Source organism: Oryza sativa, chromosome 11 (assembly GCF_034140825.1).
Source record: "Oryza sativa Japonica Group chromosome 11, ASM3414082v1".
In the NCBI taxonomy this organism is placed as follows: Eukaryota; Viridiplantae; Streptophyta; class Magnoliopsida; order Poales; family Poaceae; genus Oryza; species Oryza sativa.
The window spans coordinates 336865-361382 of NC_089045.1; the positions used below are offsets into that span (position 1 = coordinate 336865).

The window sequence follows — 24518 nt, forward strand, 5'->3', positions numbered from 1 at the left end:
CAGATGTGATGTACTCTTTCTGATGTTGCAAGTCTCTGTCTTTTTCTCTTTCCTTTTTTTTGGTCCTGTACATGGTGCAAATTAGAAGCACTCCAAGATAATTGGCAGCTAAAATTGGGCCGTTTGCTACATTATGGTGTAGCTGTGATGAAGATGATATGGTAGTGTATATTGCAAGAGCAGGAGGAGCAGCTGCATGATCCAACGAATTCCGCAACATGCAGACGACAATCAAGCTGGACAAGGTCACGTTCAGAGGTAACGAACCCATGTGGCCACGCCGTGCATTCTCATTCTCATATTGAATGCACATTCCAAGCATGTGCTCCAATCTTTTTGTATATTGCTCTCTAGAGACAATGGATCATGGATGCACATCAGCACTAAACTATTTTATCTTGGAGCTTCTAATGTTTTCTCAAAATGGATATTCAGGTCATCAGAGAAGCAAAAGATTTCACAAGTAACTTGGTGGTGCCATACCCACCGAAAAGTGCACAAGGTTCGACCGATCAAAAGATCAGATTCACGAAAACAGACACTAAATTGCTGTTCATCATACGAGTCGCAAACAGGGCATATGCCATATCTAATTCAGTCGTACGGTATCATCATGCATCAATTATCAATATGATGGTATCGTATCAAGTTTCGGGGATGGTAACAAACCACCCATCTGAACGAGCTCTATCAAGATGGTAGCAAAATAAAATCAGTAATGTGGCTTAAACCCCCACTTAGTTTACAGGCACCGGTGCAACTTATACATCGTCTCTCTGAAAAGACCAAATCCAACGCCATGTCAACGGAGTGACAGCCCCTACTTCACCGGAAGTAGATTGATACCAGTGGGATGTCAACGTCGTTGTCATCATCGTCCTCACAAGCCACCACCACGTCAAGATGGCGCCGGTATGGGGGCACCTCCACCTTTGCCACCTCCCTCGCCACATCGACCACCTTCTTGTCTAGACGCTCCTTGTGCCTCGGGAACATTGAGTTGTACAGCAGCGAGGTGCCGCAAGATATGCTGTATGCATTCAGGCCCTTCTCCTTGAGCCAGTCCAGAAGCTCCCTCAGCGTGATGTTGCCAGTTATGGTCCAGCGGTCCCAAACAGTCCAGGCCATGTCCTGGTGCTTGATGGTCTTGGGAGGGACCGGCTCAGCCATAGAGAAGAGGGGGATTGCAAGGTTTGCAAATGTGTTCCTGTAGTCTTCAACCTTGTGCCCACCACCGAGTACCTTGTACAGTTCCAAGCAGACAAGACCAGTAGCCATCGCAGTTGAGGTGGCAATGGCAGGGATGATCCTGCCAGCTATGAACTTCGCCTTCAGCTTGTCCACTTCAGGAATGCTATAGTTCCTTGCCCGCATGTTAGCAAAACCAGCTATCACGTCCATATGGTAATTGGTGTCATCATCCTGCACGTACATGAATGCGGCTTAGAAAACCAACTCTCAAAGCTAACACAATTTGTGAAACTCTTTAGGGTCACAAGGGTGTTCATCCTAGAGGTGCATGGTTGGCTACAAAGGAAAAGCTAAGGAAAACAAAATCACATTTACTCTCTCGAACTTATCAGGGAAAAAAATTGAAACTAACCTTCTCAAACTGGATTGGTTTCATCTGGAATCCTGGTTGCAGTGTTTTGGAAATTGCTTCTAACTTTGCAATAAGCTCTTCAATGACAGCAGCATCATCAACAGATGCAGACGAAAGACTAGTAGCCTTCTCATCTGTAACTATCTTAACCCCCTGTTTTGGTTGGAAATCAGGAACAATCACCTTGTCAACAGCTTCAGCCATCTTTGCTGGGTTTTTGACCCAGTCAGGTATGGGTATCCCAAATGTCTCTGCCCTTAAAATTGCAGCAGCCAAAATAAAGTTAAGCTGGCTTGGATCAGATGTCAAGAACTCCAGTGGTCGTGGGAAACGCTTTGGAGCAGACCAGAAAGGAGCACCAGAGCTGGTCATCGCATCTTCAGGGAAAGTGTATGTCAGTTGCTTCACACGGTTGGAGAAATAATCCTCAAACCTAAGATGAACAATCAATACAAACAAAATGCAAAGTGTATGTCAGTTGCTGCAAAATGCAAACAACAATCAAAAAGCAAATGCTTTAGTTGCAAAATTTAAATTTTGGAATATTCTTGCATATTGCAATAATGAAATTCAAGCAGATGTACACAGCTTCACCCCCTATGCGTAATAAGCTAAAGGTGCTCAAGAGATGTGCTAACTTACTTGAGCCGGGCCCAGGTAATACAATCTTGGAATGTCTCACACTTCTCTCTCTCGAGACATTCAATAACGCGCTCAAGCTGATCCCTAGCCTGTGCATCACCAGCAGTTCTTGCTACAGTTGCATATCCACCAGGATTCGATAGGAAGGCATTTACTTCAGTGGGGGTCTTCTCAAGCAAACCCTCAAACTCAGACCTAGCCCAGGTTAGGCAATGATCAATATTATGAGGAAATGAATGTACAGTACACATCGGCGCCTGCTTTTCAGGTGGATCTCTGGATGCGCCATAGTTCTCTGTTAGGTGAGGTATGACCATCTGTGTGTTACATTTAGCACCCAGAGTCCCAGATTCCAAGAGTGGCTTCTGGAAATATACACATCGGGAGTCAATATACATTCTTGCGGTAACATTGTCCAACGCATTGACAACAGCATCCAGGCTCTCCCAAAAGGCATCGTTGAACACATTTTCAGTCTCAGGACTTGCTCTGTTCTGAAGGGCCTCGACATGAAGCTTAGGATTAATTGCCATAGCAGCAGTAGCAGCAACCGTGGACTTGGGCTGACCAATGTTCCAGTCACGGAAGAGAAACTGGCGACTGAGATTGCTTTTTTCAATAACATCATCATCTGTCACTATCAGCTTTCCATTCTGATTGCAAGAAATGCCCATTAGCGCTAGGTTTTTCAAGAACTCACATCCAAGCGCCCCAGAACCAACCATAAATATTTTCGCCTGCTCAAGTTTCTTTTGAAGGTTAGATCCAAAAACACTGATTTGTGCATCATATCTAGTATTCTCTGGCTTCAACTCGGCTGGCTCCAATGGTTCAACAGGGAGAGATTCAACAGAATCAAAATAGAAGAACTGCAAAACCAGGAAAATTACATTAATGTTTACATGAAGAGTGCAGATAAAAAAAGGGATTTACGTTATTATAATGAAGGAAACAGATTATAACCTGGTAAAGTGGATGGAATTTCCCTGAGCATGCTTTCACAACCTCTTGACCTACAATGCCACCAAACATTGCAGCCATAGGGTTCAGAACAGCCCTGGAACCACTTGCAAAATGATGCAGGAGCTTTTTGTCGAGCTCTTCAAGTTTGCTATCACCCAGGGACTCGTTAATGCTAATAGCAAAATCTATCAGTCTTTGCACATCATCACTAGACCCAGCAATAGGGAATCGCCTCAAATCATTCCTAAACTTATCCAAAGCTTGGAAAGCCAAATGCAGAAGTGGTGGACGGTCGAATTTGGAGAAATCGCTCATGAGAAATTCTCCTGGTTCCTTAATGGCGTCTTTCAAGGTTTTGAATTTAAGAACCTTTGGTGGCTTGACCTGAGTAACAATACCACCTCTAACATATGTCCCATATGAGGTAGTGTCTTCTTCTAGAGTAAAAGAATAAGGCCTAGCGTTCTTAATCTTTCTTGGTTTCCCATCATTTAGTTCACTCATTCCATGGACTTCTGAGAACACAACTAAATCACCATCCTGGAACTCCAGACGCTCATCATCAACACAGGAAACAAGCGCAGGGTTGTCATTGCTGATCGATGCTACTATTCCTGTATGTGGCTCCTCTCCATCAACATCCAATACAGTAAACTCAGGACCAAAGTCACAAAAGACACTGCCAAAAAGGCCACGAATTTCTGACTTAATGAAAGCAATTGGTGGCTGATGGTTGTGGCAGTAACTGTCAAACTCAACTGCTTTCTCTAAGCTGATATCAGTAAAGACCACAGCCTGTATGTTCACATGGAAATGGTTATTCCAAGAATAAGAAAATATGCAATACAAAGAGACAGTCATTGCTCAAAACAGAAAGATGGCTCTGAAATATTATCTTGAACTACTACAGACCTTTTGCAGGCCATATTAGTATGAAGGATTTACTGCCATGCCACAAAATTAAAGCAGACTCACACGATTGTCTCTGTAGTCTACTGAGATGATGTGGAACTACTACAGCTTTACTCTTAATTTTTCTTATCAGTAATTGGCACAAATTTAATAGAGCTATTGTGTGGGAATACGATGATAACACTAACTACTAAGACCAAATTCACTAAGTTTAAATAGTATGTGTTGCACTGTTGCTAAATATTAAATATGGAGTTCCAATGAATGTAAAAGATGTTTCTTTGACAAAAATCAAGCAATCAAAGGAAAAAGGCGATAATACCACAGAAACCTGAGGGCTGAAGGCCTAATGAATGCAACGAACCTTTATGCTATTCCAAATATCAAGCAGAAGAGGAATTTGAGGAAGCTAGTAGTGATACACATGCATAGTTAATCCTAAACTCCATGAAATTTGGTGTGTAAATACTATTTTGCATACCTTGATTGTGCACTTCCTTATACATAATTGTTGACTTTATTTCTTCATTCAAACATATATTTAGTAAATTGTGAAACCGCACTGTATTGCCTAAAAGAATTTCCATACTTTCTATGAAGAGTAGCAACAATTCCTAGACTAAGATCAAATAACAAGATGCACAGCCTGTAGTCACAGACTTGCAGCTCACATGGACTGAAGTACAAGCGAAACGACTACTTGAAATCTAAGATTAACAGGCATACACGATGAAGTAGAAGAAACAAACAGCAAGGAAGGAGATCACAAATCAACTGCATGCTCACATACCTGGAAATTAGAAAGCTGCTCCTTAGTCAAATCACCGGTTATAGTAGAGATAATAACAGCATTATTGAGCTCCTGTAGCTTCTGAACACAAGTTTGAGCACGGTTTTGACCAACATCCTTCTCTGTGAGGAAGAAGTTGCTTGATAAGTCCCATAGCTCCACATTGTCATCATCGTGCAAGTTTACGGACTTGACACCCGCAAGGACAAGGTTCTTGGCTGCAGGAAGACATTGGCATTAAGTAAATTTCAACAGCATATCTGAAAGTATGAAAAAGGCAAAGCCAAAAACTTGTACAATCATGTGATTTGAATCCTCAAAAGGTCTCCCAATTTCACAAGGTAGACATTGCATTCTGAGTGGTTAAGCATTATATGCCAAGTCTCAAGCATCTTAGCTTATTGCATAGCACAGGGGACTGACCAGAACTAACACAGATTTGTTGTATCATGCAAGCTCCTAAAATGTAATAAGGGGGTAAGAGCACCACAGCACAACTGGGAAAAGTTTAAACTCTGGTTCAAAGAATGGACTCAAGAGTCAAGAGCGTCAATGTGTTTGACAATTTGAGCTGCTCCTATAATCATTGTTTACAAATCTTAAAATTGAAGAATCAGTTAATAGGAAGCGCACGCTACCACGCTTCATATTTCTAGTAACAAGATGTAGAACTTGCGGAACTGAGGGCAGTAACCCAGCATGGAGATCGTAAAGCACGCATTGAGATAAAATTTGATAATAATAACTAGCGAAAGATCAATTGTGCACAAGTGATATCGATTAACTGTCTACGGGTCTATAATAGATAAGATCGATTGTGGCAGGAAAGTGGTAATTGAAGACAAGTTGCCCCTTTACTCAATAAGGTCGATCTGTATGTAGAGTAGATGAGGGGCTTTGGGAAGCTAATTAAGGCGTACCGATCTCGGCGCCGAGGCCGTTGAGGCCAGAGACGAGGACGTTGGAGGCGAAGAGGCGCTTCATGGTCTCGCGGCCATAGACGGCGAGCTGGCGGCTGTGGAGGTCCTCATCGATCTCGGGCGCTCTGCCGGTGGTCATGGTGTGGTTGTCGTCGGCGGGTTCGTCGTCGGCGCGGGTCTTCTTGTGCAAGTCGTGGACCTCGCCGGCGAGCTCCTCCCGCTTGCGGGTAAGCATATAGTGTAGGGCGCCGCCGAGGAGGCCGACAGCGAGGGTCGCCGCGAGGACGAGGCTGAAGGCAGCCGGCGAGAGCTGCCGCGTCAGATCCAGGTCGCAACCACGGCGAGACCTACACACCCGAGCGGCTCGGCGTGAGACGGGAGGGAACACCGCACCAAGAGATGAGGGAGTTGGGCGACGGAGGAACTCACCTACCTTGGATTCGTCTCGTTCGTGGATCGAGCTGTTCTTCCTTCGCTTCCCTTGTACTATACTCTATATCTAGGGTTTTGAGGAGGAAAAAAGAAGAAGAAGAAGAAGAAGGGCTAATTTGTAAATTGTGGCCGCTTCTCTTGTGCGTCTGATAATAAGAGGAGAAGGGGAGAAGGGGAGTTGTTTGAGTTTGAGACGAGACGGAAGATGTGGGGGTGGGGCCCAGCTGGCAGTGAAAGAAACGAAAGGCAAAGCAAAGCATCAGTGCTTTCCTTGGCGTTGGCGCCGTGAGCATCTGCAGTTCTGCACATCAACTCCATGGAACCATCTCGAAGGAATAAGTTCATCTAAGGTCCCTCAACTTTACACCGAATCCGATTTTCGTCCCTCGATCGGAAAACCAGACACAACGGTCCCTCAACTATCAAAATCGGTGCAGATTAGGTCCCTCGGCGGTTTTAAGGACGGTTTTGACTGACGTGGCACCTACGTGGCTAATTTGACTCGGTCTTCGTCCGACGTGGCATTGACGTGGCGCTTACGTGGCAATTCGACCCGGAAAAATAATAAAACCCATGGGACCCACATGTCAGTCTCACATAGAAAATAATAAAAAAAATAGTGGGACCCACGTGGGCCTCACATGTCAGTCAAACTCACCCTTCCTCTTCTTCCTCCTCTCTCCCCATCTCCCTCTCTTCATCTCTCTCCCCTCTCCTCTCCTCTTCCGGCGAGAGCAGCGAGCTGGAGGTGGCGGCGAGACCGGCGCCCACCGGCGAGAGCAGCGAGCTGGAGGAGGAAGCCGGGGCGATAAAAGGGGATCGGCGACGGCGGTGGGCGGAACAGATCGACCTGAGCGGCGACAGCCCCCCCCCCCGGAGCAGCGCCGGCAATCGAGATCCGGCGGTGGCGGCCGAGAGAAGGGCGGTGGCCGGCAGGGAGAAGGGGCGGCGTGCAGCGATGGCCGCCGAAGGAGGAGGAGGAGATGTAGCCATGCGGGGAGGCGTGGCGGTGACAGCCGAAGGAGGAGGACGTCCGCCGTGCGCTGCTCCCCCCGGTAGTGGCAGCGGCGCGGGGGCCCTGGGAGTCGCCGAGGATGCCGAGGTCGACGTCGATGTCGTCCGCGGCCACGACCATGGCGTCCCTGAACGCATCCGGCGTGCGCCACAGAAGCGGCGGCATGGGAAGCGGCGCCTCAGCTACTGCGGCGGCGGCGTTAATGGGGGGAGGGGAAGCGGAAGCTCCTCGCTCCGGTGGGCTGCCGCTGACGAGCTCGGTGGTGGTGAAACGCGACGGATCGAGCGCCATCCTGGCGGCTAGGGGCCCTCCTCCGACCTCTGCTCCAGACCGCCGCCTTCGTCCTCTTCACCCGTCGCCGGCTATCATCCTCCTCGCTTCGGTGGGCGGTCGCTGACGAGCTCGATGGTGGAGGCGGGTTGCGGCGGAGGGCGGTCGCCGCTCCCTCTCCCACGGGTTGCCGTCGGCTGCGCACCTCTCCCTTCGTCCGTCGCCATCAAGCCCCCGCCCATGGCGCTCGGCCATCGCCGGCCTCCCTGCGTCCTTCCTCCCTGCCCGCCTCGCCGGTCTTTGCACGTTGCTCCCTCCTCTCCTGCCGCCAGCCGCGTGCCGCCGCACGCCGTTGTCTTCCGTGGCGCCTGGATAGAGCAGAGATAGGGAGATGAAGAAAGGGAGATGGGGAGAGAGGAGGAAGAAGAGGGGTGAGTTGGACTGACATGTGGGACCCACGTGGGTCCCATGATTTTTTTTATTATTTTCTATGTGAGACTGACATGTGGGTCCCACGGGTCGAATTGCCACGTAAGCGTCACGTCAATGCCACATCAGACGAAGACCGAGTCAAATTAGCCACGTATGCGCCACGTCAGCCAAAACCGCTCTCCAAACCGCCGAGGGACCTAATCTGCACCGGTTTAAATAGTTGAGGGACCCGTTGTGTCTGGTTTTCCGATTGAGGGACGAAAATCGGATTCGGTGTAAAGTTAACGGACCTCAGATGAACTTATTCCCCATCTCGAAAGACACAAGAGGAGTCTCGGGAAAAAGTCCACTTCACGTCTCTTGTCTCATCTTATCGTTAAGTTTAAAATACATCCCTCAACAATAAACCCAAATATAGCATCCTTGATCTTGCAAAAACCGCAGTATGTATGGGTTGGCTCCGCTGATGTGACAAATTGACTCGGTCCACTCACACTGACTAGACACTTACATGGCAAAAACAAAATATAGCCCCACATATAATTCTCTCCTCCCTTCTCTCCCTCTCCTCTCCTTCCTCCTCCCCTTTTTCTCCATCTCTCCCCCGCACCCTGGTGATACTCAACACCGCGCTCAAAGGATGTCGCCTTCTCCACATCTCCTTGTTGTGGTTCGACAGCGGCGGTAGCAGCGATGACAACGACAACCTATGCGGGCGCCCCAACATCACGTAGAACGAGCCCATATTGTTCCTTATCTGGGACCACCTCATGCTCGACATCTTCACTGCAGAGGAAGGTGCCGATGAGGATCAATGTTGGGTGCTCAACATACTGCTATACTTCTTGCTTGATTTGGATGGCCAGCGTCGAGCTTTTACATGTCACTTATTGCGTGCCTTCCCGCATTAGGTCACTCCTTTCTTCGTCGGTCACCACCCTTCCAGTCCGTCGTGAGACAAGTGGGCGGCGTCGACGCCCGGCTTGTAGGTGACGAGGTGTGCCACCACTATCGAGCGCGCCGCATGTCGGTCACAATCTCCTCGCTCCGCCGATTGTCCGTGCCTCCACTACTTTTGCCATCGCCAAGACCGAAGGATGGGGAGAGAGATAAGGAAGAATATTTGTTTCGCTGACACGTGGATCCCACGTGAGTTTTATCATTTTTTATTTTTTTCTTTTAGTGTCACGTCAGCCAAAACCACCCTCAATACTGTCATGGGATCTAATGTGACCTGTTTTGCAAGATTAGAGATATGTTAACGTGACCTGATTTTGCAAGTTTTAGAGACTAAAAAAATGCACGTGCGTTGCAACTGCGTAGTCTATTTTAATCTTATTATTGTTATACGATTTAGCTATGGTGAAATTCACCATGGGAATTCGCCTGGATATTTTATTTTACAAAATCATGAATTGCAATTAGAAGTTCGATCGTTAGCATACGGGTTTTTTTTAAAAGAGATTTCTTATGCGATTCATTCTGCATTTTTAAAAGCAAATGAACCTAAAACCAACTCAAACACGGATCTATATTTCCAAAAAAAAAACCGACTCAAATATGAAGACGTACTAAAATAAAAGTAAAAATATTTCAGTTTTTATAATAGCAGAGATACATGTGTTATAATGTGGAGCCTCGCCACGCCAGCAAAGGTGGGCTCAAACTCAAACATAAGCTGTCACTTAAGGCCCAATTATTCTTGATGGGCCCATCCTCTTCTCTTTCTTTCTCTTTTATTTTTTCTGTTCTTTCAGAGGCAGCAAAGCAAAGGGACATATATGCATAAAAACTTGCCAGGCTTCGAGTTACTAACATAAACTACTAGGAACATGACATAAGCACGATGAAACAAGCATTAACACCACAATGGTTTATCATATTGTTCCTTATTGGCTGCCAGCAAAATCTCTCTAGCAACAAACGTGTAAATGCCCCCAAAATACACCATCACCATGACTCCATGCATAGCCACAATATCACAAGTATCGCTACAGCCAGCGGCGCCATGTTCCTTTTCTGCGAGGACGCGCGACATACACATGATTCTGAAGCTCTACTGACCTAGACACAGGGGGAAGTTCATGACCAAATTGGTTGGTTCATTCACTCCATTGCTACTGCGTGCTTAATTTGATGAATACACAGACTCGACTTATTTTCTTTCTTTAGCTGCATGATCCCATGGATGGAAGAAACGAAACCTACTACTGCCCTTCACACAGTCTCCTCCATTCAAGCTTCTTCCTCAAGCAGCTTCTGATCAAAGTGCCACACCCCTGCAACACAAATTACGTAGCAAACAACAACTGATGAGTCAAACCACAGGTCTATAGATAGATGGTAGTACATCAAATGAAGTATTTTCTGACAAAACACACTAACCATGCCCCTTTCCCACTCTTCTCAGCTGGGCGACATACTCAGAGATCTTCTTGATGGCTTCAACCTTTCAGAGCAAGGCAGATATTTTCAGCAAAACATACTTCACTAAAGCACAGCAGTTGAATATTTAACATCTCAAGAGCTAGTTCAGTACCCAAGTGGGCAGAAGGTTTTTACCTGCTCCTCAAGGAATTCGCTCTCAACGAAGTCGGTCAGCTGTGGATCATTGCACCTTGATGCCACCTGTTGATTCACAGCAACACATTTTCAAGTTTCACCATATATTTCTTTTCAAAATAGTGTTGAGAATTATACAACACATTCTAAATCCATGTTCAGCATTACTGCATAACAGGAGAATATCTTACACTGTGCAGGTTGTGCAACTTCTCATTTACAAGCTTTTCGAGAGCCAAGGCCAACTCCATAGCTGAAATCACAAGCAAGCTAGAGGGTAAAACATAGGGGTACACAAAGTTTGTACAGGTATGTACAGCAACAAACAGCCAGTGCATGCTACTTCCTGGAGACACTAGCAAATGCCATAAGGTGAAATGGTGGAAAATATACAATGACGTTTTCTCCTTTAGGAGCTTTTAGAATTTAGAGAATCTTTACTGTGCAGTCCAAAATGTTTAAAAGAAAGCTTCTACAAAACAAAGTAGCCTTTATTGAAAGTTACTCCCTTCGTTTTTTAATGTACGACGCCGTTGTCTTTTTAATCAACGTTTAACCTTTTTTTTGCAAATATAAAAATATTTAAATCACGCTTAAAGAACATTTGATGATAAATTAAGTCACAATAAAATAAATAATTACATATATACACACACACACACACACACATATATATATATATATATATATATATATATATTTGAATAAGACAAATGGTTAAAAGTTAATCGCGTCATACATTAAAAAACGGAGGGAGTAATTGACATCAGGATTCAACATGGAACTTTTGAAGAGGAAAGTATCCCTGTTGAATCTGGATGGCGAATGAGCTCATTCACCAAGGAAGTTCCCCTGTTTTTGCAAAAAAAAAAAAAAAAAAAAAGGCTCCTCCCAACCTTAAGGATTGAGCCACTTAATTTTCACATAGATAATTAACAGGCAGACACTCAGACTAGCACACAGTAAGCAGAAGCATAAGTACATATACCATGGAATAAAAAACATATATAGGACAAGCTGAAAGCAACTCACCATACAAGGCATCCCCTTTCTCAGGATGGTCGAACTCTGTCAAAGGTGTGACGATGGACTGGAGCCGCACCCTGCCTCCACGCATGTTCTGACAAAGAAGAACATTGCAGTATTAGCATTTGGGTGCATGATTATAGTGGTACAGCGTACAGTTTTCCTGGTGTGCCAATTGGCAGCAGAGGTAAAGTTACCTGGTACTTGATGAGTTTCTCTGCGTGATCCCTCTCCTCATCGCTGGATTCTTTGAAGAATCTGAAGGAACAGAATTTGTCGATACATGAGTGACAATTTTCCTACTTGGTGATGACTAAATGAGGGTGGTGATGGCTTACTTGGCGAATCCCTTGAGAGCAACGTTGTCACGATCAAAGTAGGCGAAAAGGGAGTGGTACGCGTACGATGCATTGTACTCCACACTGCAAAGATTGAACTCTTTTTTAGGATTGAATTCCAATTCGGAATATAACTAGAACGGATGACAAGCTAAATATAGCTAAGCACAGTGTCTTTTCTCCTATTTACATCAATTATTGTGGAATAAAATAATTTTGTATCCGTTGGTCCATGTATCAAAAGAAAAAATTGTTTGGGAAATCTGAAGCACTGTAGAACAGACGCATCCCAAGAGCAGAAATTATTATAGGATGAAAAATGCAACCCTTTACGAAATCCAATCACTAACAAAGAAAATAAAATGACCAGGAGGCACAGAGATTTTTGTTAAATTAAAAAAAGAAGAAGAAGAAGAAATGCGCACATGAAAGGGGAATAGAAATTCAAAAATGGAAGGCAGAGTGAGGAGGAGGAAAACAGACTTGATCTGCTCGTTGATGGCGGCCTCGCACTCGTCGACGAACTTTTGCCTAGCGAGAGACTGGTCCTTGGCCTGGGGGACGAGGGAGAGCTCCCCCTTGAGCTCCTCGAATGGCTGGAAGACCACGCCGCTGAGCACCTCCTTCCCTTTCCCGGCGGCCCTGCACACTGCCCCGGGTCCGGCACCACGCGGCACAGGCAGCCAGACGGAAGCAGGGGTCGAGGCCGCGGCGGCGAGATAGGTAGGCGCGGCGGCGGCGGCGGCCGGGGCAACCCTAGGAGGAAGCATGGCGGAGAGGCGCGTGTGGCGTTTGCTTCCGGAGGTCGCGGCGGGTGAAGAGTGATGAGATTAATTGTGCGGTGGTAGGGGTGGAGGTGATAGAAAGGGATATATATAGGCGCGTGGAGCTCACGGATGGGCCACACGTGGACGGTCGAGATGGGACGAAGGCGAGGGAGCGCGTGGCGGGCTCGTGGCTGGGAGGATATTTTGGGCTGGTGGTTTGTTGATGTGGAGCCCGGCCCGGCCGCACCGGAGTCGGTCAAGCTTAACCACTATTCCTTTCCGGATTGCTTCTGCGTTCTACTTGATGGATCGGTTAGTCTCGTTAATTTCGTCATCAGCATTATACTGTGAGACTTTTTTAGTATTATTCATATTTATATAGATGTTAATAAATATATATATATACCTAAATTTATTAACATGTGGACAATGCTATAAAGTCTTATATTATAAAACGGAGGAAATAGTTGGGTGGAGTTACTGTGTTTATTGCTTTCCTTGCAAGCTGATGGCGATGAGTTGTACAAAATTCCACACAAATTTAGACGTCTAGATGCAATGCATGCATCTGGCAAATTTCTCTCCTTCTGATGATTGGTCAGCAGAGAAGACAGGTGGGATATCGAGGAGGAGCTAGATGAGGATAAGAATGGCGCGCACAGTGTGGACTGTGGAGATGCGGTGTCGATATCGTACACAAAAAAAAGTCATTTGGAGGCGTGTGGAGGCCTCACGCCCGCTCTGGACCAGATTGCCCTCTTTCTCTCCACCACAATTATCTTCTTCTCTTCTTTTTTTTTTCACCTTTTACATATCTGTCTTCGTCAGTATTCATGTGTTGCACAGAGCCACATATACACGGTACCCTCTTCCTTGCATTGCAACCATATGTTTACTTGGCTCCTATAGTGACAAAACCATCTTTTCTCCTTTTAACAGCGCATTTGTCTATTGAGAAAATTGATTCATCGAGACTCCTGCTTACTTCTACTCTTCTAGAACGAGCTAACGTTTTTCATTTGAAGAAAAAAGAAAACGGACAAAAGTTCTTCTGCGCTTCGTTGGAAGCGAGTTCGTTAGTGGGCCTAGGCCCAAATACAAAATCCAATCCAATCCCATCCATCCATCGCCTTCGCCTTCGTCGGGCAGAGAGGGAGGCAAGCCATGGCCACCGCCGCCGCCGCCGGGGATGGGGACGAGCACCTCCTCTCCCTCTTCGCCTCCGCCCTCTCCCACCGCAGGTAATCACACACCCTTCTTCCTCTACCATCCACCAACTAGCATTGCATTCTTCTACAACCGCTCCATTCTTCTCGGCTCGCGCTGCTCAGGTTTGGGGACCAGGAGCTCAGCCTACTCGACGCCGCGCTTTCCGCCGGCGCCGACGTCCCCTCGCTGCTCCACACTCGCTCATCCACCCGCTGTCTGCTGCGCAAGGCCGCCGCCCAGGCATTCTCCTCCGTCCCCGATTTGGGTACCACCCTCTCCGTCGCTGACTTCTTCGCGCGCGCCTTCGCCCTCACCGGAAATGTCGAGGTCCTCACTCACCGACGACTTGCCTCAGCGCCTGTGGCCAGGATTGTGGGGCCATTAATCATGTGCACATATCCCCTAGTTTTGTTTGCTCTGCAATCTACACCTAATTGGTTTCGATTGCGATGCACATCGGGTGCTCCAGTTCTGTATGTTCAATGCAATTCGCATCATATGATGATGCCCTTATAATCATTCATTCTCCTCGTGCAAATACACATTCTGCACATGCTACCGTACTAAACTAGCCGTGTTGCAACTTTTTTTTTTCTGCTACTACTTTACTAATTCTGCTAATGTCTGTCCATTACTAGAGTTGCCTTGCTATGAGATATGAAGCTCTGCTCCTGAGACAAGCCAAATACTCCGACGACCTTCATCTGCAAGTATCCAATGAAGAATGGCTAACTTTTGCAAAGGACTCTCTTGATAATGGTTTTTACACCATTGCTTCCAAGGTACTTTCGTTTCAGTTCTACTGTAAATCCACTCATTTCTTTTATTAGTCAGCATTGAAACAAAACTGATGACACCTCCTTGCTAATACTAATTCTATGTTGCCTTGGGTCACATGCTACTTTTGTACCAGAATTTAGACTAATGACCTTTTCAAGTGGAAAGGCATCGCCATTTGGAAATATGTTCTGAACAATGTGATGGATGATGTTTGATGGCTGCCTGCTGTTCATACTGGTAGTATTGTCTGAACAAACTTAGCACAAATAAACACTCTCACACTGGAGGGCATTGTTTTGTCTACCTCCTTTAGGAGTTATGATTAGTACATAACCATGCCAATGTGTCAATCTAGTCATCTGTCTGTACTTAATTTTGTTGAATGACTGCATCATAGTGCTTCAACATTATTTATGTGCAAACCACTGATTCTAGGGTTTAATACCATGTGGCCATGTTTCTTTCTACTTATATATGTATTTACCTTTTAGGCTTTTGCAAATGCTCTCTTGCATATTGATCCCAGCCACCCAGGATACTTGGACTCAACCAATTCTATTCTGAAGAAAGATAAGATAAATGATATAAGTGGACTCCAAAACTTGGCCAAGTCATTATCCGCACGCCATTCTGGTGAGTTTTGTAATACCATAAAATGATGTAAATTACATGCTGCGTTGCTGGTTAGAAGAGCACTTTAGATGCTACTCTTGTGCTCTAACTGCCTCCTTTATTATCTCTCTGGGGACTTCTGTAAGACCTTGCTATGTACTTACGTCAAGTGATGGAATTGGCATAAAAACTCAAACTACATCTCGGGAAACTGCAATCTTACTTTAAATTGACTATTAAACAAGATGCTTAGAGTAGATAAGTGTATTTCAATGGAAAATCATGATCTTTCTATGTAGAAAAAGGATTAGCATATCCTGAGTATAGGCCTGTACAACAATGTCTTTATTTTTATTTTAATTGAAGAAACATTTGGTCATCTGGTTAATTGTTTTGTTAAACATCATCTATAAGATACTCGAGGGTATTAGGTATGACTATGTTTTTTTATCATATTGTGTTCATTATTTTGTTGGATTGATGTAGCATTCCCTGTACATAGATCAAATCAAGGCACTAAATCTTCTATTAGATTTTTCCAAATTCGGTGCTTATTTCTTTTTGCTTCAAATAAATTTCCAATACGGCTACTTGTACTATGACAGTTCAGGCACAATCAGCTGAATACATGAAAAGGAAAGCTTCAGGGGTTGATGAAAAGTGTAATTTGCACTTGGGAAAAACAAAGCTACCTGGAAGTTTGATGTTTAGGCTAGGTATCAAAACAAGGAACATACAGAAACTACGCTGCAGCCGAGAGAGTAATCTGGAAGATGTTTGAAGCAGTATTAGTGTGACATCTTCCATTAGGCTGATAAGAGCGATATGATCTTTCACACAATCTGTTGTCGATGTAACAAAAGGTGAATCTCATGCCTTGGGGTTTACTCATTTGTTTACTGAGAACTTCTCAGTTTATTATTTTGGTAACTAGTGGAACATCTGCAGCTGCACATATGTCCAGTATAGATTTTATCAATCTCTTATGGTTTCTTTGCTGACTACCTCTTTGTTAGCTCAACATATTTCCATCCTGCTATCCACTCGTTTTCTTCCTTAAATACATCCATACTGCCGTATGTACGTGTCTCCTTATCAGATTGCTATGATAAATGTTCTTTGATTGGAACAGAATAGGACCACTTTGAACTTCCTCTTTGTAAGATAGCAATGTAGGTTATGTAGAATTTATATGTGAGGGTTGTGTTGGTACTTGGCAGCATGTGCACTTTTGACTCGTTCTCATTTTCTTTGGTAAGTATCATCATGCATGTGTTGTACCATGTAAAAACTCTTACCATTTGTCACTTTCAAGCAGTACTTTCAATTAGTTTCGTTAACATTATCTGTATGACCAAGCCAGGCCCAACTTCTCACTCCTTTAAAATAGTACTAAAACATCTTTGCTTTCTTGCTTACTTTCAGAACACTTGTGGAAATGAGAGCACTGAGTAGAATAGCACACCTCACTTCAGAACAGAAGTTTAATTATACATTAATCATATTGAAACAGGATACTTGTATCTGCTCACATAGTTACATTGCATCACGTTATTGCGTAGGAATTCATGTTGTTTATTCACTTGGAATGATTGTCGATCCCATTTTTAATTACATATCATTCTGATATACCACTGCGCATTTTGGTCTGTCCAATGTGGCTATGTACATTAATACTTAATATGCTTCAACGTAATGAGTTTGCTTCTGTTTTTTCATTCAATTAGGTGAAAATTTTCGTGCAATGGAATTATGATCCTGATGTCGTGGATGGGTATTTGGGATCCTGAGACAATGAGGGTCACTTGCCTCTTCTACTGCTGTTTCACTGGGAAAGTAAGCTGCTTTTTTCCATACTCCTGAATATTGTGACTTGTGATGTACTAAGCAATATGCTATACTTTTGCTATACTTACGCATCTGTATTAGGATCATATGGATTAAAATCCAGCGCTGACTGCTTGAAGTATTTTATTTAATTTTTGAGATGATATATTGAAGAACTTCATGTTGTTCATTCATGGAAAGTTTATTATGCACGGCACCAAATGATATCATAAGACATACAATTAGCTCAGGTCTTTTTTTGAGGGAAACAATTAGCTAAGTTTCATTGAAGAATCATGTCATTTATTTTTAGTAGTAAAATAGTAAGGAAAAATATCGGAAGCACTTGAAAATCTAGATGTTCGGTATTGAGAAATAAGCATGTCTAACTTGGAATGTCAGGCACTTGACATGTGGCACTTGGCAGTGAGATATATGGATAGACCAAAATCTGAATACTGAAACCTGATCCTAGAGCACATGCGGATGCATGACTAGATCTTAACTACTGTTCAGAGAACATGAAGCTAATATAATTAGTGGTCCAGATGATAGTGTCTTGGATCTCTATCCAATAGCAAGTGTCTTCATAGGAACAAGTCATTATGTTGAGGAAAGAACATGTCTGTTGCATATGCTCTCGCTAGGAATTGAGGAAAAATTAAAGAAAATACTGGCGTTAGTAAAAGTTTGCAAAATAAGGTGGGTAGATGCATAGGCATTAGGCAGAGGATGTAAACGAGAGCCTAGTCTGTCATGTGGGTGATCACCCAGTTAGTCTAGTGAACTTGCATGTGAGGGTTACGTTTATTTTGACCTTGGAAAATGGAAGAGTTGGCAACGGGCTTATACTTTCCTTGACTTGCTTAGTGGTAAAACACTGTCGGCAACTTAGGGTGTCGGCGCCGGCCGCCTGCTGTGATTGATGACCATTCATATTTATGCTTGAAATTCTTGGGAGAACCCGTCCTTTTGAGTTTTGGCAACAATGGCATGTGCAAGCACGAATACGGCTGTAAGAACACTGATCCATTGTACTCTATTTCAAAGGTTTTGAAGCAAATGAGGGCAGAATCCTCGTTCCGCTAATGTATTCTACACAAGCTAGACAAAATCAACGCAAGAGGTAGAATTTTGTGTCTTTTGTGTGACGACTAATCGAGAACAATATTATCTTTGTTTGCTAGCATTGCTCCAACATGATTTTATTCTGTCATCCACATTGGAAACAAAATCTGGGAAAAATGACAATATAAGGGATTAAGGGATGTCGTTATGGACTCTGCATCTATCATAATTAAGCTGCAAAATGCATTGCATGGGGCATGGGTGTTTGTAGTACATGTCACTCACCACCTGATTCAGACTGAAACCACAACCACCGGAGGTCCCATTCGCATTTACACAGGCATGACGTATACTTTGTCTCTAGCCACAACCTACTGTATGCATGAATGATGCTTATCTTAAGACATCCTCGATGCTCGACAAAGTCCTAATCTCGTCGTTGTTGGATAGCCTCTTCCGGTGTTTATACGTGTCATCTGGTCTCCTAGTGTTGGCTACTAACATGCACGTATGGGATAAACAAATAGACAAACAGGAGTACTGGAATACTACCTGTCGTTTTCTCACGTTTTAATTAATCTATATCCTTGATTTACGATTTTCCTTTTATATATCTAGCTACTACGTTATGATCGACATATATAAAAACAGATCGATGACTGGGAGAGGTGATGAGATCTGGTGAGGTGTCCAAAGTTGCTAATGTCCAATTGCTAGAGCTTATAAGAAGCTACAATTAATATTTTTGCTGGTACTGTCAGTTGTTTGTTTTACGTGGATTGTGATGAATACTAGTACTGTCTAGCAATTAAACCAGAAGTTAAAATGCAAGCGTTACATCTCAAGGTCAACTCTGAGAACGTGCGTAGGAACTAACATTAACAGTCCAGTATACCAAAGGTCATTCAAACTGCACTAGAGTCCACATTTATTTATATAAGATATACTAGTGCATAGGAGTAGTAACTTGATCACCAGCTGTCGTCGTAGTCGTAGCTAGTTAGGATCCAACTCATTTTTGTCGATCGCGGGGGAGGAATGTTAACGGTGCATGTGGTTGGTTGATTTGATTAGTGAAACAAAAAAAAAGTGGTTTTCGGTGGTGGTAATTTGAGCTTGCTTTGAACTTTGAAGTGATCGATGTCTGCAATTCACACTGCAGAGAAGGATGAAGGCTTAGCTCGTATGTAGACTTTTGATGGCTTAATCCTATTTGCTGCCAAGTAGAGACAAAACAAGTCAGAGAACCCATTACTGTACATATTTATACATGAGTAATCAATGATATGGGTGGATGTGATCCATGCCTCCAGCAGGACATCATGATTAGCATGTTATGAGGGATCACTATACTTAATACTCCTCATATGCTTAGTTGTTTAGTAGTGTTAATTATGTTTGTCGTGACTTAGCTTAGTTGTTGCTGTTGTTGAGCTATAAAGGGAGAAGCTCTGCTCCCGTGCACCCTCCCCCCTGAAGCCTGCTCCTCTGCATCAACTGTTTGCTGCCCAGTACAGTAGAGGCCTGCACTTGCAAGTTGCAACTGCAAGCAATGGCGGGAAGCGGGAGCGGGACACCGTGCGCGTCGTGCAAGCTGCTGCGGCGGCGGTGCACGTCGGAGTGCGTGTTCGCGCCCTACTTCCCGGCGGAGGAGGCGCAGCGGTTCGCCATGGTGCACCGGGTGTTCGGCGCCAGCAACGTCAGCAAGATGCTGCTCGATGTGCCGCCGCCGCAGAGGCCCGACGCCGTCAGCAGCCTCGTCTACGAGGCCAACGCCCGTATGAGGGACCCCGTCTACGGCTGCGTCGCCGCCATCTCCTTCCTCCAGAACCAAGTCTCCCAGCTCCAGATGCAGCTCGCCCTCGCCCACGCCGAGACCGCCGCCCTGCAACTCCAGCTGCAGCAGCAGCACCAAGATCAAGATGACCACCACCACCAGCAGTGCATCCTGGAGAATGCTGCTGCTCATCACCAGCTGATGCTGCAGGAGGCATTCCTCAAGAAAGAGTCCATGTGGACATAATTGTACGTAGTAGATGCTTTCTAGTAAATCTTTGTGCTTCGATCGATTGATATGATATGATGTTGTATTTCATCAGGGCATCTGCCCTAGCTTGTTATCTTCTCTTCTGTAATTTCCGGAAAGAGGGAAAATGAAGAAGAACAATTCGGTCACATTAGCCTACCTCATCTCTCCATTTCTGATCAAATGACTGTATTAGCAAGACAGAAACTGATTGGCTTTCTGAAACACCTGTTGGCTTCATGAACCATCAGTTCAGCTCCCATGCATGCACAAGTTTCAGACAAGCCTTTTGCTTTCGGAGATATGGCTGTTTGCTTGGTAAGGGTCAATGATGTGGGACACATTAATTTGGCTTCACAAGGTCTCTAGTACAGTAGGATCCAGATAGTATGTACACGAACTAAGCACCTCAAACCACCCCAAACTCAATTAAGTAGCAGGAGAGGAGAGCTAATGATATTGGAAGTCCTGATCTCACCTACTAGATTCCTAAGTTCTCTACACGGGACATGTGCCCTTTCTGAGCTAGGTTTATATCATACCTGGACTTCACTAATTCTCCAAATCCAATATCATACCTGGAGTACTAATTTGTCAAATCCAATGTTGTAAAATACCTACGCATCAGAATATGAGTTGGTTGATCGATCCTACAAAACAAGAGTTGAGTGCCTCGTGTCATCAAGGGACCAACACAGACAAACCAAAGGTTGTATCTTTCTTGAGAAAGGAATAATTTCCAGCTATGCTTAATTTGGTTGTTTTGTTAGTAATGATATATTAAGATGGAGTCCTTTTAACAGCTTGTTTTTATAAACTTGATCATGATTATCTTGGTTATGATATTATCAAGGTGCTAAAGTCTCAATCTAGGACAAACGAAGGATTCGCTTGTTACCCCCCAGGCCCCCACATTAATTTCTGCCCATATGAATACTGTATCTTGCACATACATTATCTCCATTTTTGATCAAATACTGTATTAGCAAGACAGAAACTTATTGGCTTTCTGAAGCACCTGTTGGCTTCATGAACCATTCATTCAGCTCCCATGCATGCACGACACGACAAGTTTCAGACATGCCTTTTGCTTTCAGAGATATGGTTGTTTGCTTGGTAAGTTTCAGTGTTGTGGGACACGGGTTGGGATTCGGTGACATAACCCCGTGACATTCTCGGTGACATTGGGTCTCACATGTCAGTGACTCAATGTCACCGAGAATATCATGGGGGAATGTCACCGAATCCCAATCCGTGGGACACATGGTCTCTACTATAGTAGGATCCAGATAGTTTGTGCACGAATTAAGCATCTCAAACCACCCCAAACTAGTCGTTCAAAAAACCACCCCAAACTCAATTAAGTGTGCAGGAGAGCTAATGATATTGGAAGTCTCAGATCTCACCTATTAGATTCCTAAGTTCTCTACACAGGACATGTGTCCTTTCAGAGCTAGGTATATGGAGTACCGTATATCGGACAGTGGCATGTCCTTACATGAACTTCACTAATACTAATTTGCCAGGTCCAATGTTGTTAAAATACCTATGCATCACAGAATATGAGTTGGACGATCATAAAACAAGAGTCGGGTGCCTCATGTCATCAAGGAACCAACACAGACAAACCAAAGGTTGTCTCTTTCTTCATAAAAGAATAATTTCCAGCTGGTGCTTAATTTGCTGGTTTTGTTTGTAATGATATCCTTCCCCGGTTTATATTATAAAATATTTTGACTTTTTTTAGACTTTTTTATATGTCAAACTTATATAAGATTGATCAAGCTTATATAGAAAAATGTAGTCACTCTTACCGGATCAAATTAGTTCTATTAATCTAACACTGAATATATTTTAATAGTATGTTTGTTTGGTGTAAAAGATATTGTTATATTTTTCTATAAATTTAATCAAACTTAAAAAATGATATAAAAAATAAAAATATCTTGTAATATGAAACAGAGGGTGTATTGAGTTGAAGTCTTATTACCAAGGACTTGCTCATGATTGGCTTGGTTATGATATAATCAAGATGCTCTAATATCAACCTGTTAAGGATTCGCTTGTAACCCTCACATTTCTGCAGATATGAACACTGTATCTTGAACATACATATGTGTGCATTCAAACTTTTAAGGATTTTAGACATAAGTATACACGCAAATACTAAAATCATTGTGTTGTAAATCATTATGCAAATCTCGTGAGAAATTGAAAAAATGATACTTTGAATCGTTGTGTTTTGAATAGTTTTTATAAATACTTAGGAGAAAAATATGATGGTGAAAGATGCATTTTAGAGAGCTAGCAATGTTTAATACTAGTATATAAGTAGTAAAAAGGGAAGGCGGGAGTACCGGCAGATAGTGGTGATTTTGCTCTGAGTATGACCGGCCAACCAACTGTTCCCCTTTGTCTTTTTACCAACATCAATCATTGATCAGCCGATAAATATTTGATCTGACATCTTATTATGCATGCTGTCTTGGTTGACCCAAAAATCAATGGAACAAAGACAGTACGAAAGCAAGCATGCACTCACAGATCGACATGGGCCGAGCATTCATGTATAGCTGGCCCAGAAGCTGCATGCTAACTCTTCTTAATTTCAGCCCAGCAGAATTGAGATCTAGCTTACTGGTGCCAATTTAATGCAGGTTTGCCTTCATTATAAAAAAAATATTTTACTCCTCCAACTAATATATATATATATATATATATATATATATATATATATATATATATATATATATATATATATATATATATATATATATATATATATATATATATATATATATATATATATATATATATATATATATATATATATATATATATATATATATATATATATATATATATATATATTTGTGGAAAAAACCGTATCATACATTAAGCCATATCATCTAAAAAAAATAGTAGCCTTTGTATTCTTCTTATGTATTTGATCTCAACCCATATATCATATGTATTTATAATCTACTTAGTATTGTTATTGCTTTATAAATCTTACTATACATTGAACCATGTCACCTGGAAAAGTATAATAACCGGACACGACTACAGGGAGCACATGCACTCGTTAGTACTAACCAGCGACCATCCTTCTTACAAAAAGTAGTACACTGTGTATCATCAGTTAGCCTTCTTACTAAAAATAATAGCACCTTGCCACGTGCATCCCCATTACCCATCTAAATTTCAAAAAACAATCTCTTAAATTGCTTATCCGATCCACAATTTGATTGCACTATTGTGTTCGTTGTAATTAAATCTTTATAACAATATATTACATGATTATATTACGATGAAAAATATTTATGTTTATAAATGACTTTTATTATATATGTAAGTTATTTTTATCATATATATATAAATTACTATTAGATTTTATTAAATTACTTCTTATACATTCATAAGGCTCTGAGTTGATTTCCATAATTTGTGGTGATTAAATTTTATTTCTAGATAAAACCTATATTTTTATCCCTACAATGGATTTATTTTTACTGTCCTGACAAAATTACTTTCCTTTTGTTTTAAGTTACTTTCATAATATATGTAAATTACTTTTAGGTTTTATTGAATTTACTTTTATATGTCTAAAAAGTAATTTATTGAATCTAAAATTAATTTAGATATATTATAAAAGTAATTTATAAATTTTCATCAAAATAAAATCATGTGAGATCTTGTTATAAAGATTTAATTGTTACGAGCTGGTTTGGTTTGAGGCCTAAATTGGCCTTACCAATATTTGACAATTTCAATAGTGTTTAGTGTCTATTTGGTTTGAAGCCAAATTTTGGCATGACTAAGAAAATAATGACTAAGAGAAAATCTATTATATTATTATTAAAGGAATAGAAAAAGGAGCCTCCACGTTCGCTCTCATAGCCTAGAAATTCTCACATTAATCGGAGAAAAAGAAAAAACGGAGTTCATATAAAAATACAATTTAGAAATAGCTGAAATTCGGAATTAAAAAATAAGTAATATTAGAAGAGAAGAGTAGAGTCCATATAGAAATACAATTTAGAAATAGTTGAAATTCGGAATTAAAAAATAATGAATATTAGAAGAGGAGACTAGACTCCATATAGAAATACAATTAGGAAATAACTAAAATTCGGAATTAAAAATAAGGAATATTATAAATAGAGTATAGAGTCCATATAGAAATACAAATAGGAAATAACTAAAATTTGGAATGAAAAATAAGTAATATTATAAGTAGAGTATATAGTCCATATATAGAAATACAATTAGAAAATAATAGAAATTCGGAATTAAAAAAATAAGGAATATTAGAAGTAGAGTA

General features: G+C 42.5%; 4 protein-coding genes across 8 annotated transcripts; 2 read left to right on the top strand and 2 right to left on the bottom strand.

Moving 5' to 3' along the window:
* Window positions 1-581: 581 nt before the first annotated feature.
* LOC4349557 (ubiquitin-activating enzyme E1 2) lies at window positions 582-6389 on the bottom strand. 2 transcript variants are annotated; one of them, XM_015761485.3, is made up of 7 exons: window positions 6264-6389; window positions 5831-6177; window positions 4911-5128; window positions 3209-4003; window positions 2246-3114; window positions 1604-2036; window positions 582-1422 (listed from the first exon to the last, which is right to left on the bottom strand). In XM_015761485.3, the coding sequence occupies exons 2-7, from the start codon at window positions 6063-6065 to the stop codon at window positions 826-828; spliced, it is 3147 nt and encodes a 1048-aa protein (XP_015616971.1). In that variant the 5' UTR covers window positions 6066-6177; window positions 6264-6389; the 3' UTR covers window positions 582-825. The 2 variants fall into 2 exon arrangements, with proteins under 2 accessions (XP_015616971.1, XP_015616970.1); XM_015761484.3 differs by having other exon boundaries at window positions 6260-6389.
* A 3448-nt stretch (window positions 6390-9837) lies between these two features.
* Window positions 9838-12748, bottom strand: LOC9269178 (ferritin-1, chloroplastic). The gene is made up of 8 exons (XM_066305385.1): window positions 12389-12748; window positions 11906-11989; window positions 11765-11825; window positions 11574-11661; window positions 10733-10794; window positions 10542-10607; window positions 10365-10428; window positions 9838-10258 (listed from the first exon to the last, which is right to left on the bottom strand). Exons 1-8 carry the CDS (start codon window positions 12673-12675, stop codon window positions 10215-10217), a joined length of 756 nt encoding a protein of 251 aa, XP_066161482.1. The 5' UTR covers window positions 12676-12748; the 3' UTR covers window positions 9838-10214.
* Window positions 12749-13800: 1052 nt separating this feature from the next.
* LOC4349559 (protein DOUBLE-STRAND BREAK FORMATION) lies at window positions 13801-20343 on the top strand. 4 transcript variants are annotated; one of them, XM_066305386.1, is made up of 7 exons: window positions 13801-13913; window positions 14004-14208; window positions 14520-14663; window positions 15153-15294; window positions 15879-16136; window positions 17001-17109; window positions 19611-20343. In XM_066305386.1, the coding sequence occupies exons 1-5, from the start codon at window positions 13837-13839 to the stop codon at window positions 16052-16054; spliced, it is 744 nt and encodes a 247-aa protein (XP_066161483.1). In that variant the 5' UTR covers window positions 13801-13836; the 3' UTR covers window positions 16055-16136; window positions 17001-17109; window positions 19611-20343. The 4 variants fall into 4 exon arrangements, with proteins under 4 accessions (XP_066161483.1, XP_066161485.1, XP_015617626.1 ...); XM_066305388.1 differs by having other exon boundaries at window positions 15884-16136; XM_015762140.3 differs by having other exon boundaries at window positions 17001-20343.
* LOC4349560 (LOB domain-containing protein 12) lies at window positions 19644-20343 on the top strand. The gene has a single exon (XM_066305389.1). The coding sequence runs from the start codon at window positions 19721-19723 to the stop codon at window positions 20189-20191; it is 471 nt and encodes a 156-aa protein (XP_066161486.1). The 5' UTR covers window positions 19644-19720; the 3' UTR covers window positions 20192-20343.
* Window positions 20344-24518: the final 4175 nt, after the last annotated feature.

Bases quoted from the DNA above. Each gene is read 5' to 3' on its own strand.
- LOC4349557 (XM_015761485.3), bottom strand. From the start codon at position 6,065: ATGCTTACCCGCAAGCGGGAGGAGCTCGCCGGCGAGGTCCACGACTTG. The intron at 5,129-5,830 runs GTACGCCTTAAT...GTCTTCCTGCAG, and splicing joins CGGCCTCGGCGCCGAGATCG to CCAAGAACCTTGTCCTTGCG. The intron at 1,423-1,603 runs GTTAGTTTCAAT...ATGTACGTGCAG, and splicing joins AACCAATCCAGTTTGAGAAG to GATGATGACACCAATTACCA.
- LOC9269178 (XM_066305385.1), bottom strand. From the start codon at position 12,675: ATGCTTCCTCCTAGGGTTGCCCCGGCCGCCGCCGCCGCCGCGCCTACC. The intron at 10,795-11,573 runs GTGAGTTGCTTT...TTGTGATTTCAG, and splicing joins GAAAGGGGATGCCTTGTATG to CTATGGAGTTGGCCTTGGCT. The intron at 10,429-10,541 runs GTAAAAACCTTC...TTGCTCTGAAAG, and splicing joins GCGAATTCCTTGAGGAGCAG to GTTGAAGCCATCAAGAAGAT.
- LOC4349559 (XM_015762140.3), top strand. From the start codon at position 13,837: ATGGCCACCGCCGCCGCCGCCGGGGATGGGGACGAGCACCTCCTCTCC. The intron at 14,209-14,519 runs GTCCTCACTCAC...GTCCATTACTAG, and splicing joins CCCTCACCGGAAATGTCGAG to AGTTGCCTTGCTATGAGATA. The intron at 14,664-15,152 runs GTACTTTCGTTT...TTTACCTTTTAG, and splicing joins TTTACACCATTGCTTCCAAG to GCTTTTGCAAATGCTCTCTT.
- LOC4349560 (XM_066305389.1), top strand. From the start codon at position 19,721: ATGGCGGGAAGCGGGAGCGGGACACCGTGCGCGTCGTGCAAGCTGCTG.